Genomic DNA, 18,945 nt, shown 5'->3' with positions numbered 1-18,945 from the left:
ACATGCAAAATGTTTACACTTCCTTAGGTAAAGTAAGAAATCACAAGAGGAAAAATATTCATGAGACTAATATTACACATCTTTGAAAGATAGGCAGGAAACCATAGAGATAGCCTCAAAAAAAAAATCCATTCTCCTGCTTGGGATGAGATTATTGATTTTCTTAGTTATATTTTTCCCTGAAGTGTTGAAATAAGTGCCTTTTGATGCTTGGGCTCGAGAAAAACTTGTTCCCCAAAGCCACTTGGCAAGTCTAAATCCCAGGAACTAGGTGCTTTAAGCACTGTGTTTGTGAAGCTGGAGCCACTGTAGAGAGAAGAGAGGCAGGGGAGGAGGGAAGACAAGAGAGGAGGTGGAGGTGGGAAATGATGGTACTAGGAACCATAGACCTGGGCCACCGTAACCACACCGGAGAGTTCTCACCACACTGGTGCCTGGCAGGTCCACCTTGCCAGTTCTAACTCCATGGATTTTGTGCTGCTCTGTTAAATCTGGAGCAGTTTCCTACAAGTCTAAACTGGCTTTCTCCACATCTAAAACTTAGGTGGAAGTCAATGAACACGCACTTTGAATCAAAGTGAATGGTCTAGGGGCCTCTCTGGTGGCACAGGGGTTAAAAGAGTGCTATTAAGCTATAGCCAGCCACTGCAGCACCAGTTTGATTCCCCACCCACCCCCACCTCTGGTTTACACCCCAGTGCTTGTATGCATAAATAAATAAATCTTGGAAAAAAAAAACAAAGTGAATTATCTATACAAGAAAAAAACTAACATTTTGGGGAAGTTTTCTGAACTTTGGTGATATTTGGTTACATATACCATACATATTTTTGAAGTTAACCTCAAAAACCATCAATGTCGCCACACAAAGGCAAACATTTAAAAACCTGGGATTGGGCCTGTCTGGTGGTGCAGGGGTTAAAGATACAGCTCCATGAAGCTGTGGCCAGCCACTGCAGCACAAATTCCATCCGAAGCTGGCCACATGGCACAGCAGACCTCTCCTGTCTGGCCCACTGCTCCCCTCAGCAGTGTATTTCTGTCAATCTGCCTGTTCTGCTCCCAACTCTGTCTCTGGTGAATCCTCTCCCCCACCCCCCCCCATGCCTCTGGCCTGCACACCAGTTCTTGTATGCATAAAATATTTTTTTAAATAAATAATAAAATAAAAACCTGGGATTATTGATCTGACTTTAGAGATTTTTAAAAAGGTACATGAATTAAAATATATATTTACAAGCTTATGAACCAATATAACACCTCCCATAGTAAAAAGCCAAGAAGAAAAGCTGTTAAAATAGTAGTTCATAAAAACAGTGCCTCAAATCATCAGACTAGGGATTAACCTAAATAACAGTGAACCACATGAAATTGCTGCTAACCACTGCTTTTGCCCAATAAAAATGACAATATGACAATATATTTTGTCGTGTATCCCTAATGTCAGCATGCTAGAATGTAATATAATCTCTGAAGGGAATGGAATTCTAGACGTGTAACAGGGTGGTCCCCAGGAAAGGGGGAGGTTCCCTGCCCCTCCCAAGGGAGGGTGGAGCTGAGCAGGGAGAGGAGAAGCTGCAGAAGAGACTGAGGAAGGAAGCAGGATGGAGTCAGGAGACCTGGAAGAGGCGCATGGAGCCTAGAGACACGTGAAGAAACTGCGCTTGTCTTTTGGTCGTGGACTGGGTGACACAGATGTGGGTGAGACCCGTGGGGAGGTGACAATGGCAGCTTTTATCTTGATGTTGATTTTGCTCTTTTCCTTCCGGGCTTGTCTGGTAGTTTCTGACCCTTTTCTGTGGGTCCACACTGGAAGATGCTTTAGACTTGTGGCAGGCTTTGGGCCTTGCTCTGGGCTGATCCCAAATGGATGGACTTTTACACACGAGGGGACGGGTAACTGTGGGTGCTTCATTTAGAAACTAGACTCTTTGCCTTACCTGTATTGTTTCCTAGTTTTATTAAAGTTCCTTATTTTTTTTAAAGGTTAATAAAAGGTTTATTTACAAGGGAAAAGGAAATAAGGAAAATGTACAACTCAGGGAGAAAATAGAGAAATAAAGTCTTTAATGCGTCCTACCCGATCCGACGACCTGGAAACCCAAAGTCACTCTCAGAGCTGGCCAGACGCTGCAAGCTGGTGGAGCGCCAAAATGGGGGCCCCCCAAAGCCCACGTGTCTGCCTTTTATATCAACCTGGCTGCTTAACCCCACCCTCAGTTCCCAGCTACCTTCCCTTTGGTGGTGATGGGATTTGGAGTTCCCAGTGTCTGGCTTTGGCCTGGGGTGGGGGTGGAGTCCACAAAGCCTGTATGGAATTAGCTTTAGGACATCCTTTCCCCCTAACAATTCCCCCCTTTCACTTTTTGCCACCATTTCCATGGTGATGAAGATCAAATATATGGATGTTGGGATGCAGTCTCAGATAAACATTTTTTACCAAGTTCCAGTGTGAAAGAAAACCAGTCCCTCCAGGTATTTGTCCATTGTGGAAAGCAAAAGTCCTCTATTCCTGGAAAAATAGTTCATCAGTTCAAGCCAAAAAAAAATAAAATAAAATAAGGAACTTTAATAAAACTAGGAAACAATACAGGTAAGGCAAAGAGTCTAGTTTCTAAATGAAGCACCCACAGTTACCTGTCCCCTCGTGTGTAAAAGTCCATCCATTTGGGATCAGGGCCAGAGCAAGGCCCCAAAGCCTGCCACAAGTCTAAAGCATCTTCCAGTGGGGACCCACAGAAAAGGGTCAGAAACTACCAGACAAGCCCGGAAGGAAAAGAGCAAAATCAACATCAAGATAAAAGCTGCCATTGTCACCTCCCCACGGGTCTCACCCACATCTGTGTCACCCAGTCCACGACCAAAAGACAAGCGCAGTTTCTTCACGTGTCTCTAGGCTCCATGCACCTCCTCCAGGTCTCCTGGCTCCATCCTGCTTCCTTCCTCAGTCTCTTCTGCAGCTTCTCCTCTCCCTGCTTGGGAGGGGCAGGGAACCTCCCTTGGGAGGGGCAGGGAACCTCCCCCTTTCCTGGGGACCACCCTGTTACAGACACAATTTATTAAAATTGAGTATCAATAATATGATATGTGTGGACAGGAAGGCGAACACCACCTTTATATTCAGCTAACATGTACTGGGTGCCTACGATGCGGCAAGAATGCTGGAGAGGCAAGAATGAGTAAGACAACATAATCAGTAACATATTTATATAGGTCTTAAAATACATAATAATATATTGCTTATAACACTATAAAAGTCACTGGAAAAGTACAACCAAATGTGAAAGAGTACAAATAATTAAAGAAAACTCATGGAGTTGAGAATTATAAAAAATTGGGAAAGTTTTTAAGGAAAAGTTAGATTTTTGCTGCAGAGGTGGGGGAAGGACACTAAGAGCAAAAGAAACAGCATGACCAGAAGCTCGAAGGTAGGAAAGTGCAAGGTCCAGTTTGATTGGAAATTAGGAGAGCAGTGGGAGGGAAAACAAGAGAGAAGTGTTGTCTGATTAGGCCTGAAGCAGGTGAGGATTCTTTGGTTCATTTGGAAGACAATGTTATAATTAAATGGAAAGTTTTTAAGCAGTGGGGTTTTATGTATCAGGTAAATATTAATAACACCAGTTTTTAAAAGACTCTAAAATAAACAGCCAACATCTGTTGATCATTTACAGTGTTCTTAGCAGTTTTTATACTAAACTCAGCCCTTTATGTATATGAGCTATCTAAACTCACACCTTCCTCTGAAGAGGGTATTATGGTTATTTTAGAGAAGCAGCTGAGACTCAGAGAGGTTAATTCATGTTGCCCAAGGTGACACAGCTAATTATGTCAGGGCCAAGATTTTAACGTAGGGCTATCTGGTTCCAAAGTCTCCATTCTTGGGAAGCACAGAATAATAAATGTCAAAACTAGAGCTGGTGGCAATAGAAATGGAAAAGAAAAGAAAAAAGACAGAAAAGAAGATGATTCGAACTATAGTTATAGGATTTGATGTGCGGGAGGAGGAAGAAGGGAGAATCACAAACTCCTAGAGTCAAAGGCCATGTGAGAAGTCAGGAAGTAAGGAAATCAGAAAGAGGTGTGGTTTAGAGAGTAAATAGGTTAGCTTGAGAAACTGGTTCTTGGTGGGCTCCAGGACAGAGTCTGATACTGAAATGGAAATTTAGGGTCATTTAAGTAGAGATGGAGTTAAAATCCCTGTAGAGTAGGTCACCAAGTTCTTTAAGAAAGAAGAGGACTCTGGACTGAATTGAGGGGGGAGAAAAGACTGTCATTAAAGAAGACATATCAGGAGTGACAAGAGCTAAAATTAAAATGCCTTTTTCAAGTAGACACTGATGCTTTTCTTTCCAACAGTTCCCTGGTTCTCCTTTGTCCTGTCAGGGTGGTCACCCTTTGAACAATGGAGACCCCTGTGTTTCAGGACTATGATAATGTGCATGGTTTTCATATATGTATATTTCCTTTCAGGAAGCCTTACTAGCATAACAAAGTCTGAATTTTTACAAGTGATCTGAATCTTAAAGTCTTTCATTAGCAAATTTCTCCCCTGAAAAAAATTAGAACATTTTGTTTCTCATTGTAGCAGTAATATAAATTGATTGTAAAAAGATTGGGAAACACTGAAGAAATTAAGGTAAAAATAATAATTACCTTTCATTAGAAATAAACACTATTTCATATTTATTATTTTTTTAAAGATTTATTTTGCATGGAAGAGGTGGGGTGCAGGCCAGAGGTGCAGGGGGTGAGAGGATTCACCAGAGACAAAGTGGAGAGCAGAAATAGGTGGATTTACTGAAATACACTGCTGAGGAGAGCAACGGGCAAGACAGGAGAGGTCTGCTGCGCCATGGTCAGTTTCCTGGCCAGGGATCAAACTCAGGCCCTCAGGCTGCAGTGACCTGTGATAGCTTCATAGCACTGAGCCTTTAACTGCTGCCCCATTTCATTTTTTATAATATTCTAGTCTGTTTTGGATTCATATACACAGCTTTTTTTATTGATTATATTGGTTTTTTATTGAAGTAACATTGGTTTTCAACATCATATATGATTCAGAGGTACAGGTTCACACTTCTTCAGATCATACACAGTCCTTTTAAACCGGAGCTTCTTCTGGGGAAAAGTAGCCCTTCCCATGAAAAGATACTATACATAGTTTTACATTGCATTAAATTTAGTATAATAGTAATCTACCATAAGATGGAATAAAATTTATCAGACCAAATCCTCATTGTACATGGAGGTTGTTTCCACATTGTAGATAATGCTGCAATCAATATTCTTGTTCATACCTTTGTACCTTTTTGTTTCTGATTATTTCCTATGTATTTCCTGGAAGCATAATCACTGATCGAATGCCATGAATTTTTCCAAGGCAGAGTTCCATTTCTGAATGTGAATATCAATTTGCTGGTAGTATTTATGTGAGAATATATTCTTTCTACATCCTTAATTCCATTCTTGGAAGTCAAAAGGAAACCTTAGAACAAGGATCAATCAACACCAATCTTCCAAATAGAAAAACCGGTAAATTTTTGTTATTGATGGTTTTTGTTTTTTTTATTCACACCTTCATGAAAAGCAGGTGTGGGCTACATTCACCTGTTTGACCCCATAAGCCTTTTTAGGCACTCAGTGTTGTTTAAATAAAAGGCCTGGTGCCTTAGGAGGTAAGCCATTTTTCCAACTGGCAGAGACACGCCTGTGCTCTGACCTCTGACTTTTGCTTTAGGCAAATCCAAGTTGGGAAGCCTCACCTGAGTAAGGAGGATAATTAGCAGACCTGCTAGGTTTTCTCCCCTAGTCCTTGGGGATTTGCAGGCATTTTCTTTGCATCTCCTGGAGGTCTCTGACATATAATGCCTTTTTTATTTTGGGTCTCCCTGGCAGATCAAGGCACTCTCTTTCCTGTCTTCCGAGTCTTTCTCTGGGTTGGGGCAGTCCCAGTCTTGGCACCAGCCTTGCTCAGTATGCAGGGGGAGGTCTGGCTGCAGGTCCTGGGTGTTGGGCATCTGGACACCAATCTTGGCTTGCTTCTCTTCAACCCCATTCAATCACCTGCATCACCTGCATGTGTCAGTCAGAACTGATAATTATCCTTGATGGGAAATGGGCTATTTACTATAACTCTAATACAGTGTTTTTGCAAAGTGTAGGGCACATTGGTTTGTTGGGAAGCAAATTTAAGATTTTAAGAAAAAAACATCAGGCTCTATTATGATAATGGTAGGTATGTTTCATGAAACTAGTTACAAATTTATATCTACAAAATGTATGGATCCCATTCAAAAACCTTGAGAGCCAAGGCTAATTTCACATTAGAATTTCCATGAAGATCTGAATTGTACTTGGGTAGAAAAATGTGACCATTTTTAACTTTATTAGCTGAGCTAATAAATAGGAAGGTCATGTAGTTTTGTGGAGAAAACTTTAGCTTTGGAGTCAGAAATGAGCCAATAATTGTTACTTTCTTGACAGCTGTGTGACCTTGCACAACTTAAGAAATCTCTCTGAGCCTTTTTTAGCATTATTTGTAAAAGAGAGATAAGCATCCTGGCCTGTACAATCACTGTAAGGATTAAATGTAATAATCTCAGCACATAGCAGTCAGTGCATGGGAGTTGCATGATAAATAAGTTATTTTCCAGTCTTTTATCTGGGTTTTAAGACACCTCTGCAGCACAAAGTCTTTCCTCTTTTCTAGAGTACATGCTATACCTCTATCACCAAAAATAGTTCTCTTCTTACCAAGGTTCTGTTCTTACTCGGGTTCAGAGTTTCCCATTCTATGTTCTGTGTGATGATCACAAGTATTTCCTATGAAAGGTTTCTCTGATCAAGAAATTTCAAAATCGAAGTTTGTAGTCATGTGAAATACTAAGGGCCCAATTCTGGACTTGCAAATTCTTATTTGTCTGCAGGAGCCAGGCAGGAACCATGGCTGGATGAGAAATCAGGTGGACTGCTCAGGGAATCAGGTGGGGACTGTGGCAAACTACAGGGCCCATACCCATGTTAAGGGAGGCAGCTACTAGTCCCTCCATAAGCTCATCCCCTGCTAATGTGGATCCAAGCTTATGGGATCTCTGATTTTTCAAAGCAACCAAATATCTGCAGTTTTTAATGTGAAAATTTCCAACTTTTAAAAACACTGTGTTGGCCAAATGAAACATCAGATAAAGCCAGAGGCCTGCTGGTTTGCGCTGTCTGACTAACCCTTCCTGACTTAACTGGCTTATTATGGTTACCCCAGGCTCTCGAGAAAAACCTCCCGGGGCACTTTTAGAAGTGTTCTTTTAAAATTATTTTGTAGAAAATATACAATTTAAGCACAGAATCTATAACACCAATAATAGACAAAATTTCCACCTAATGAAGAAGACGCCATTATTTTCACAAGGAGCTAAACACCAAGGGCAGCAGGAAAGCAATGGTCAAATTGGCAAGTGGGGAGTGTTTCCTTGTCCCTTTCTGTGTTTGTCTGGTTAACCAAAAGCACTCATAAATCATTTCTTCTCTTTTTAAAAGCAGCTTTATCAAGATATAATTCACATACATACAATTGAAGGGTTTTTTTTTTTTTTTTGTATAATCACAGGGTTGTAATACCATTACTATAATCAAATTTTGAATATTTTTATTCTTCTAAAAGAAACCCATATCCATTAGTAGTCATTCCCCTTCTCCCAAACACCCAACCTCCAGCAACCACTACTTTCAGTCTGTATAAATTTTCCTATTCTGAATATTTCATAAATGGAGTCATACAATATATGGTTTTTATGATTGGTTTCTTTCACTTAGCAGAACATATTCATGGTTCATTCATGTTGTAGCATGACTCAGGACTTCATTTTTCTCTAATGCTGAATAATCTATTACACAAATATACCAATTTCATTTATCTACTCCTAAGTTGATGAACATCTGGGTTACTTCCACTTTTTGACTATTACAGATAATGCTGCTATGAACATTCATTTCTTTTTAAAGATTTATTTATTTATACAAGAACTAGGGTACAGTCAGAGGCGAGGGAGGGTTAGAGAATTCACCAGAGACAGAGCAGGGAGCAGAACAGGCAGACAGACCGAAGACACTGCTGAGGAGAGCAGCGGGCGAGGCAGGAGAGGTCTGCCCCGCCATGTGGGTTTCTCCTGGCCAGCCGGGAATCAAACCCACGCTGCAGAGTCTGTGGACAGCTTCACAGCACGGCGTTCAACCTGCTGTGTCACCAGGGAGGTCCCCTGCTATGAACATTCATGTAAAAATTTTGTGTGGGCACATTTTTGTTTCTCTTGTGTATATACCTAGGTGTGGAATTGCTGGGTCAAATAGTAACTCCATATTTAACCTTTGGAAGAAATGTCAGACTATTTTCTTAAGTGGCCGCACTGTTTTACATTCCTGCCAGAAGTGTGTGACAGTTCCAATTTCTCTATGTCTTCCCCCACACTTGCATTGTCTATCATTTTGATAATAGCCATCCTCGTTAGCATGTTAAAATATGTATTGTCAAGGTTTATGGCACTTTTTATAGGGCAATTGAATTTGGTCTGTTGATACGGTTCTTGAAATCAAAACCTAAAATGGTGATCTTTTCTGAATTTAGATCATCATTTTGTAAGAACTTAACTAAATTTTTCTTTCTTTGTATGTAACATTCTTTTACTAACCAGAGAACACTGATCTCACTAAGAATGGTATGATATTTCTTCCTTATGCACCAGTGAAATATTCCAATTCTAGAGATAACTCTTGGTAAAAATTAGCTTCTCTGCCTAAGCCATTAACACTGCCCACAGCTGAAACCTCTAACATCTGCAAGTCACAGTGAGACAGAAAACTCAGGCTGAGGCAAGAAGTATGTTAAGTCCTCACTTACGATCATTGATAGATTCTTAGAAATTATCGTTAAGTGAAATGATGTATAACATGACCCAACTTTACTACAGGCTTAATTGATACAAACGCAAGTTAAGTTCCTACAGCATATTTCTTTTTTTTTAATAAAGATTTATTTGTTTATTTATGCGTACAAGAATTGGGGTACAGGCCAGAGTTGGGGGGTGAGGGGAGGGTGTGAGAGGATTCACCAGAGACAGAATGGGGAACAGAACAGGCAGACTGACTGAAATACACTGCTGAGGGGAGCAGTGGGCGAGTCAGGAGATGTTTGCTGCACCATGTGGGTAACTCTCTGGCCGGCCGGGCATCGAACTTGTGCTGCCGAGGCTGTGGCTAGCTTCAGGTGTTGTGCTTAACCCCTTGCGCCTCCAGGGAGGCCCCCTACAGCATATTTCTTGACCAAAAAAAAAAATCACCGAACTTCTAAATAAAGGCACAAAACACTTCCAGTATTAAACAACGATTTGCATTTATTCATTCATTTACCAACCCGCTTATTCCAGTTCAGGGTTGTAGGTTACAGATGGCCAGAACCTATCCCTCAGCACAGGGCACAAGGCAGGACTCAAGCCTGGACAGGCCGCCCTTCATTGCAGGTACACACACACTCAGAGGACTGGGACATTTTAGACACACCAATGAACTCACATCTTTGGGATGTGAGATTAAACTGGAGTTCCCACAGAAAACCTATATAGACATGGTACAAATTCTTCCCAGAGAGTGGCCCTGATCAGGAAATGATTTTTTTAAATCAACTTTATAATGAAAAGACACCATTAGAGGACCTACTGTACTTCAGCAGCTCAGCACAAGATCCCCATTCTGTGCACATTGACATATACATCACTACCCCTCTGAGCTCCACCCCTGGTCTTCCTTTGTGTTTACATTTTGTCCCGAAACATCCAAGTTTGATAAAATATTCCATAAGTCAGATTTGGAGAAACTGAGCACAGATCTTAATGGGTACCAGAGGTCCATATGTGGTGGATGGGGTGGGGGCATGGAGACCAGGTTGGAGCTCAGTGTCCTAGCTTGCAATCCAGAGTTCACAAACCTGCACTCTTATCTTTTCCTGAATTCCTCACTCCTTTATCTTTATCACCCTAAAAAAAAAAAAAAAAAAAAAAAAAATCTTAAGCGTTGTGATCCTTAGTATGAGCTTAGCAGGCATTTTGGTTTATTGTTTCTATGACTTTTCAAAAACTGGTCTTTTCGAGAAAGACAAGAGAATTCACATAGCCTAACTTTAGGATTCATTGCATTGGGGAAGAATTAATATCCTTCAGTCAATCAAAGATTAAAATATGTATTGTCCCCTGTCTAAATTTTGCAATTTTTTTTTTTTTTTTACATTAGAGTTAAGTTTCAAAAGCCCATTGAAAGCAACCTTTGGTCAGACATTCTTGCAGTGTTGTGATAAATTATTTGGCTGTAACCAACAAGGAATAACCTTGGCCTATTTGGGAACTGGTAAATACAAAAACTGTATGTGTTTGCCTACGTTTGAGACCCCCTACAACTCCCCAACTCTACTGTTCCCTTTTTAAGTAATGAGAATGAGGTACAATTGGCATTTATCCTCAATCTTAGTATCCTAACATTTACTTATTGCTTATTATTCCATATTCCTGCCTTCTGACTTAGAAAGACCCATATGTTTATCTCCAAAGATGAAAGAGGAAGATTAAAACAGTAACTTGCAATAAGTATTCTTTCAGCTACTCATTTATTCAACAGACTTTTATTCAGTGCCTGCTGCATGCCAAGTACCCTGCTAGTTGCTTTGGATACAAAGATTAAATAGGGTGCACGTCTTTAAGTTGTGCCCTGTGTAATGGGACAAGAAGACACCAAACTAGATAATTACAAAAGAAAGTACAGAATATCATGGGGTCACAGCAGAGAGGCACTTCATCTATTCTAGGGGTGATCAAGGACATGAACTATATCAATGAAGATCTGTGATTCAGTTGGTTGCCTTGAATATAGGAGAGAATGGTCAGGTTTTTTGACTTAGAAAATTTTGTGATTTGGGGTTAAATACCCAATAACTCTAAGGTAAAATATACGCTAATTTGTGGCTAATGATTCATGTTTCATAAAGAAAAGATCTGATATTGTGAATAAGTGCATGTCAAGGTTGCAGGATTCGAGCAAGAAGTTGTAAGTTTCATTTCAAAGTTTCTTTTTATGTCCTTCTCTGTTCTCTGCCTTTATCATGGACAAACAATATGAGAAATGTGCCTGTAACTGGACGTTTTTATACTCTTCTCTCTGACATGATGTCTACTACACTTGGGAATAAATAAAAGCCCCATCACTAGACTGGATGAAGATTAGTGCTATTTGAAGCTAGGATTCAAAAATAAAGCTTAATTTAATTTGCAATCACTACCCTCATAAAATTAAAAGATAAAGAAAAAATTCAAGGTTAACTGCACTTGAGGTTTTCTAAGTCATAGGTTTGAGGGGATCCATACAACATAATTTAAACCTTTAAAAAAATATCTTCCCAATAACCCTGAGATCACCTGCATTTTACAGCTGAGAGAACTGAAGCACAAAGAGGTTAAAAACTTAAAAGAGCTAGTAAGTAGCAGAGCTGGGATTTGAACCCCGGTCTATTTAAATGCCACCTTACCATGGGGTCCTTTTGCCCTGGTGTTGTTCTGTGTTCATAAACTTACTCTGGCAAGAATAAGATATTGTAGACAACTTGTAAAAGTGTGTGGTTGAGCCAGGGCAAATCTAATGCTACTTCTAGAAAATACTGACAGTGCCATCTTCAAGTGATAGCCAAATTTTGAAATCATGGATGCAATTGAAAAGCATCAGCCATTTTTGTGGATATTTTGTCATATAAGGCATCCAGAAAATAAAACAGAATTGAAATACGTCGATTTAAATGACACATAAAACTTGATTAGTAGAGGGCAGTAGAGAAAGAAAAATGAATATGTAGGAACATAACAACATGAAACTTTTACTTGTCTGACATTGAGTATATATTATACTACTTTATACATTTGTGAATATTGTACTTTTTCATAATCATTTTTCATTCACCAAGACTATAATCCCTGAGACTAATCATGGGTATTTAAAAAAAAAAAAAAAGAATAAACGTTAAAATCATAGGTCAGGAGAGGTGTCCAAGCCTAAATCTATTCTCAAATGATTTAATAAATGGGAGCAATGCATTAGATTATGGATGCTTAGAGAGGATATAAGAAAGAAAATTAACATCATAAAGTAATTTGTTTTAACTTTGAACTACACTGGAGAAATTGGCTGGTGGATTTAGAAGTGTATAAACATACTATTAGAGAGTGACAAAAGGGGAAGTCTGTTATAACTGACGAGGGGTGTGGTCTGCTCAGGCTAAGAAGGAATAGATAATAGTTTCATAAAGTTCTGATATAACTGTACAGTTTTCAGAACTGCCCATTAAAGCTAGCACATATGCTTTGCAGACATAATAAGTATGTCTATTAACACCAGCCAGCCTGGTGAATTAGAGAAACCACAGCCTGTGGATTTGGGCATATGCACTCTCTGCCTCCATCGAATCCTCCGGGTAACAATATACCTACAGCTCCTGTAACCCTAGAGCAGTTACATGGATGCACTAAGTGGTGTGATGGGAGAGAGAGATAGCATCACAAGGATTCGTTTGATTATAACAGTAACCCACACCAAGTCAAATAAAATAGCCAAACAGTTAAAAATGTGGTCTCTAATGAATTCCCTAATTCCACCAGGCCCTCACACGCATTTCCTGCTAGAGTACCCCATATCAAAACCAAGTGGCTGTACTTTAATTACATGGAATAATTATTTGATTTCCAGGAAGTTAAGACAGTGCTTTGTATTTAAATAAAAAGTGCTAGATACGGGGTGAAACTCGAGCAAACCACGAAAAAGGGTGAAACTGAATGCCTGTTCCGTGAATCAAGATTTCAGCCGCTCTGCAAGTCTGACGTTAGGGTTCACGAGCCCAGAAAAGGGGGATTTCAGATCGGCTGAGTAGACCCTGTCACCTTCTTATAGGAAAAACCCAGCCCTTCCACAGATCTAAAGTGGAGAGCAACCACACGCTGTTGAGGGGCTTAAATCTCGGCTGCCGTCGCCCCTCTGCCCTAGCAGAAACCCCAGTTTCCAAGGGACATGATCCCACACTGTCCCTCTCACGTTTGAAGGTCTATTAAAAGTATGGGGCCTCTTATCCCAACGGCTTTGCAAGTGAGTTTGGGGTAAGAAGGGGGGGGAGGCCTGTAGGTGTCTCTTTTGCCTGAGGACCTAGGGACACTTGTGGAAAAGTCAGGCCCTTTTCGCTCTGGCGGCCGCTCCGGCGTGGGGCTGGCTTGGGTTAGACACATGCACACATACACCATAGAGCTCTGCTTTCCCGTAGCAGCTGCTGCCTCTGCCTCTGCCTCTCCCGCCTCAGCCTCTTTGCCCGGCATACACACACTTTCAGATTTGCGCGCTGTTTCAATCCTTGATGACGTGTCCCCGGAGACAACCAATAGCAAACGGGCTCTGGTCAGGACAATGGGAGGTATCGGGCCAATGAGCGAGCCCCGTGAGTTGGCGGTAGCCAATAGGAGCCGCGCTGGCTGGAGAGTAATGTTACAGAGCGGAGAGAGTGAGGAGGCTGCGTCTGGCTCCCGCTCTCACAGCCATTGCAGTACATTGAGCTCCATAGAGACAGCGCCGGGGCAAGTGAGAGCCGGACGGGCACTGGGCGACTCTGTGCCTCGCTGAGGGTGAGTCTGGGGCAGCGCCGCGGCGGGGAGAGCGCCTCCGGCAGCTCCCTACCCCGCGCGGTGGCCGGATCCCCGCGGCCGGGAGCCGGCGGGTCAGGATCCACACAAAGGCAAATGAGGGGGGACCGTGGGGGGAACTGCGCACGGAGCGAGCCTCTTCCCGGGCGCCGGAGCCCTGCCCCGCGCCGGAACCCCGGCCCACCGGCTGCCTGAGGCGCCGGAGCCGCGAGCCCCGCGAGTTTCCACCCCTGACGGCGGCCGCGCTGACTGGCGCAAAAAAAAATTTTTTTTAATTAAAAAAATTTTTTAACGTGTTTCGGGGCCCTGGGCCGAGCGTTCGGGCGGCCGGCGTGCGCGGGGGGCGGCGGGGCCGGCGGCGGCGGCGGCGGGCGGGCGGGCGGGCGGGCGGCGGAGGCGCCGCTTCCACGGGCTGCATTGGCCGCCGCAGCGAGCCGGGCGCCGGCGGCGAGCACGGGCGGGCGGGCCGGCGGGCGCGGCGGGCCGGCGGCGCGGTGGGCCGGGGGCGGCGGCTCGGGGCCGGGCCCGCCGGCCTGTGCCCGGGCGCGGCGCGGCGGCTCGGCGGCGGGGGGAGCGGCGCGGCGGCGCTCGCTGGAACATGGCTGACTCGGCCGGCGCTGCTGGCTGGAGAGAAAACAAGGCGGGCGGGAGCGGGCGGGGGAGCTGGGCGCAGCAGTTCCGAGGCAACTTTTTTTTTCCTCTCTCTTTTCACAGCCCCGCGTTCTCCGTGCGGGGGCGGCCGGGGCGCGCGGGCTCGCGCGGAGGGAGACGGGGCGCCGCGGGTCGGTGGGCGCCTCCCGGGGCGGCCCCCTCCCCCGCGGCCGGGAGGGGGAGGGTCCGGGCCGCGCGCCCCCCGCCCCTCCCCCCGGCTGTAATGGCCGAGTGTGTGCGCCAGAGCGCGGCGCGCACCCCGCCCGCCTGCGCTCACACTCTCTCTCACACACACTCACACACACACACACACACAAAGGGAAGGAGCCATATTCTCGCTCGCGCTCGCCCTCGCGGCGGCGGCGGCGCAGGCGGGGAAGACGCGCAGCGGCCATTCCGTGCGCGCCGGCCCCGGCGGCCGCGGGCGGAGCCAGCCCCCATTTCGAGCGGGGCTTCTGTCTCCGCCGAGCCTGACAAAATGGGGGCGGCCTGCGGGGCCTGCGCCGGCCGGGCGCACGTGGCGGCCCGACCGCGGGGAACCCGGCCCGGAGGCCGCGCCGCGACCCGGCATTTCTCCGGCGGCCCCGCGGCCGCCGCCGAAGTTCTGGGGGGCCGGGGGCGGGAAGGCACGCGGGGCCGGGGCGCCGCGAGCCCGCCCGCCCCCCCACAGGGCGCCCCAACTTTTAAGAATTTTGAAAAAAAAAATACTGCCCTGGTGGTGGTGGTGGTGGGGGTGGGTCGACCAGAGTAACGAGCCGGAGTGGCTTTTGTCCCTCATCCTTGTTTACTCGAAGAAACTTCAGACCGGACGTGTTTAGTCAGAACTGAAATACATCTCGGGCCCGACCGATAGGAAACGGGGCTGCCTCGAGTGGCGGACGCGCAGATACCACGGCCACCCCCAGCCTGGGGCTGAGAGCTGGCGCTCTCTCCTTCTCCCTCAGCAAAGTTTTTTGCAGAGGTTATTTTTAAGTACTCTGGGAAAACTTTAGATGCGGTGGCTTAGGGCTCGTAATTTGGAAGGGTCTGCTCTCTTGGCTGCTTGTCTGTTTATTATTTACGTAGTGTAGTGCAGAATCCACAGCGTAAGTTCTCTGACCTTTGATTTTGTTGACTGAATGGTGGTGTACCTTTTTAAAAGTGTCTTTAGTGGTCAGTTAGGGGGTGTTCAGTGGGAACAGACGCGGGCAGATCAATGATGGGCACGGTGTGATAGGCCATTGTGCGCACGTTCTTGAGATAACACCAAAGGAGAGTGTGAGTGACTGAGTGTGTGTGTGTGTGTATGTATGTGTGGCTTGGCATGGCCTTTTCTAGGAATTGACTCTAACTGCCATTTTCTTGTTTGGTGTTATGGGATGATAATGTCACTACTGTTAAATAGCAGTATCTGGGATTTCATGCACTCCCAAGAAGTTAAAAATGCTCTTAAATGTCATTTCATTGTTAACATCAAGTACTTTTTTTTTTTTAGAGAAGTAATTAAACATGGGCAAGGGTGATCCTAAGAAGCCGAGAGGCAAAATGTCATCATATGCATTTTTTGTGCAAACTTGCCGAGAGGAGCACAAGAAGAAGCACCCAGATGCTTCAGTCAACTTCTCAGAGTTTTCTAAGAAGTGCTCAGAGAGGTGGAAGGTAAGAGGCCTCAAAACTTCCTAAGGGAGCAATGAAAAAAGAGTTAAATCCAAATTAGGATTTCTTACAACACCTACATGCTATTTGCATAGCTTAAGTGGTGACTTTAGAACAGGGTGCATTGGTTTTACTCATTTTAATGCTTTTGAGGGCAGTGTATTAAAGTTTCAGTATCAATTTAAGTTTACAAATAATTCTTTTGTAGACCATGTCTGCTAAAGAAAAAGGAAAGTTTGAAGACATGGCAAAGGCGGATAAGGCCCGTTATGAAAGAGAAATGAAAACTTATATCCCCCCTAAAGGGGAAACAAAAAAGAAGTTCAAGGATCCCAATGCACCCAAGAGGCCTCCGTAAGTATCCTACCTATTTTATTTTGCAGTAGAATCTGAGAAATCCAGCAAGCCACCTTGTGGGTTTAGAGTGTATAATCAAAGTTTTGACTGAATAGTGGCTCACATTGGTATGTCTAAGTATTGTCAGTAAAATTACTGTTGGATGATAGTTTCAGCCAGGGCATTTAAATTGAACAGTTAACCTCCTTGGCCTGCTATCTTCTAAGTGCAATTTTGGTTCTTTTATTTCTTGAGAAATACCTATCTGACATACTTACTAAAATTCTTAATTCTTAACATTAACCATGTTAAACTACTAGGTAGTATCATAAATAAGTTAAGTAATTATAAATTAAGTTTTGGTTATGAAGGCTGTTTAGCATGCTGTAATTATCTGCCTGTCTAACACAGTAGAAATTAGAAGCAGCTTATATCGCAGCATAGGTTTGGTGATAAAACAACATCCTAAAATTTAATTTCTCTTTTTAGTTCGGCCTTTTTCTTGTTTTGTTCCGAGTATCGCCCAAAAATCAAAGGAGAACATCCTGGTCTATCCATTGGTGATGTTGCAAAGAAGCTGGGAGAGATGTGGAATAACACTGCTGCAGATGACAAGCAGCCTTATGAAAAGAAGGCTGCTAAACTGAAGGAAAAATACGAAAAGGTAAGAAGTGTGGGTTTGCTTGGTAGAGTAATGAAAGGGTGTTAGATGGTTGTACTTGCTACTGTCTTACTGGTTTTTATGAGTTCCTAAGAATTGGACATGCAGTCCAGCTTTTAGTATAAGTACATTCATTTAGTCTTAAACTTTTTTCATCTTTCAAAGAACATAGATTGAATAAATTTGTTACTTAGATTTTCACTATGTGTAGTGTTTTTGAGTTAATATGATTCAAGCCAAGACTATTCCCCCCATGCCTTCCCCCCCCCCCTTTTTTTTTTTTAAAGCTAAAGGCTTTTTACTAATAAATTGCCCTTTTTTTTTTTTAAAGACAGATTTTCCTACTGAGACTTAGGGTCTGACTATAAACCTGTAGAATGCTTTTTTGCATTCAGAAGGTGGCAGTGTCTACCCTTTAATCAAAGTCTCTACATTCCAGTTTTAATAAACTAAAGTTAGGATGGCATGCATAATTGCACTTCAGTGAGGCATAATATTGCAAATAATAGACCATACCATTCCGTGAGTTATGGATGTTAATTACAATTATCCCAGTGTTCTTAGTATGCATTTCTCAGTCCTGGTTATCTGTGGAGTTGGAGTGGGTTTGTAGATAGTATTTTAGTGTAACTGCAGTCTTTGATTTTTCGTGAAGTCTTGCCATGTTATGTTACTTCTATTTACTTAACTATTTCATTTCCTGCCTTTCTCCTGCCTTTACTTTGGAAGGATATTGCTGCATACCGAGCTAAAGGCAAGCCTGATGCGGCCAAAAAAGGGGTCGTCAAGGCGGAAAAGAGCAAGAAAAAGAAGGAAGAGGAGGAAGATGAGGAAGATGAAGAGGATGAGGAAGAGGAGGAAGACGAAGAAGATGAAGATGAAGAAGAGGATGATGATGATGAATAAGTTGGTTCTAGCGCAGTTTTTTTTTCTTGTCTATAAAGCATTTAACCCCCCTGTACACAACTCACTCCTTTTAAAGAAAAAAATTGAAACGTAAGGCTGTGTAAGATTTGTTTTTAAACTGTACAGTGTCTTTTTTTGTATAGTTAACACACTACCGAATGTGTCTTTAGATAGCCCTGTCCTGGTGGTATTTTCAATAGCCACTAACCTTGCCTGGTACAGTATGGGGGTTGTAAATTGGCATGGAAATTTAAAGCAGGTTCTTGTTGGTGCACAGCACAAATTAGTTATATATGGGGATGGTAGTTTTTCATCTTCAGTTGTCTCTGATGCAGCTTATACGAAATAATTGTTGTTCTGTTAACTGAATACCACTCTGTAATTGCAAAAAAAAAGTTGCAGCTGTTTTGTTGACATTCTGAATGCTTCTAAGTAAATACAATTTTTTTTATTAGTACTGTTGTCCTTTTCATAGGTCTGAAATTTTTCTTCTCAAGGGGAGGCTAGTCTTTTGCTTTTTTTTGCCCATTTGGATCACATGAGTTATTACTGATGTTTATCTTTTCATATAGTTAGCTGATAAAAGAAACTTTTCTACACGCCCTGCATATTCGTGTTGAGGGTAATAAAAGTTGAATTGAGACTATTTTCACCCATCAAAATCTTGGTGAGTTGATGTCAAATTTCACATGGCCCAGTTACATTTATAAAGCGGAGAGCTAAACCAATCTACTCACAGCATGGGATTATTAGGATCAAACATTTTGAGAGTCTGTCCTTGAAGGACTGAGAAAAGTATGTTCTAATCTTAACATGAGGACTCTACATTCTTTAACTCCCATTACCATGTAATGGTAGTTATATTTGCAGTTCCCACATTGAAGACCTGAGAATGTAACCCCAAAAGCGTGAAGTTAAAATACAAGACTGCCATATTAAATTTTTGTTGAGGTGAGTTCCAGCAAAGACTCAGAAAACTACTGGCTATAAATGTCTTTAAGTATGGATGACTTCGGAAACTAGTCTCCATTAAAATTGCGACTACCACAT

The 18,945-nt window shown here is 43.0% G+C and overlaps 1 protein-coding gene across 4 annotated transcripts in view; it reads left to right on the top strand.

Annotated features, from left to right (window-relative positions):
- Positions 1 to 18,350, top strand: part of HMGB1 (high mobility group box 1) — a 117,423-nt gene extending 99,073 nt beyond the window's left edge. For 2 of the 4 annotated variants that reach the window (XM_054701639.1, XM_054701638.1), the window contains exons 2-5: positions 15,832 to 15,995; positions 16,201 to 16,346; positions 16,818 to 16,992; positions 17,719 to 18,350. In XM_054701639.1, the coding sequence (XP_054557614.1) occupies positions 15,846 to 15,995; positions 16,201 to 16,346; positions 16,818 to 16,992; positions 17,719 to 17,895 (648 nt within the window). In that variant the 5' untranslated portion in view covers positions 15,832 to 15,845 and the 3' untranslated portion in view covers positions 17,896 to 18,350. Of the gene's footprint in view, positions 1 to 13,544; positions 13,689 to 15,340; positions 15,443 to 15,831; positions 15,996 to 16,200; positions 16,347 to 16,817; positions 16,993 to 17,718 lie in introns of those variants that run through there. The other 2 variants (XM_037527110.2, XM_054701640.1) reach the window with 2 other exon arrangements.
- Positions 18,351 to 18,945: the final 595 nt, after the last annotated feature.

The sequence above is a fragment of the Talpa occidentalis genome, unplaced genomic scaffold (genome assembly GCF_014898055.3).
Source record: "Talpa occidentalis isolate TD23 unplaced genomic scaffold, MPIMG_talOcc4v2.1 talOcc4.5, whole genome shotgun sequence".
Taxonomy (NCBI): Eukaryota; Metazoa; Chordata; class Mammalia; order Eulipotyphla; family Talpidae; genus Talpa; species Talpa occidentalis.
This window is presented reverse-complemented; position numbering and strand designations above follow the sequence as displayed.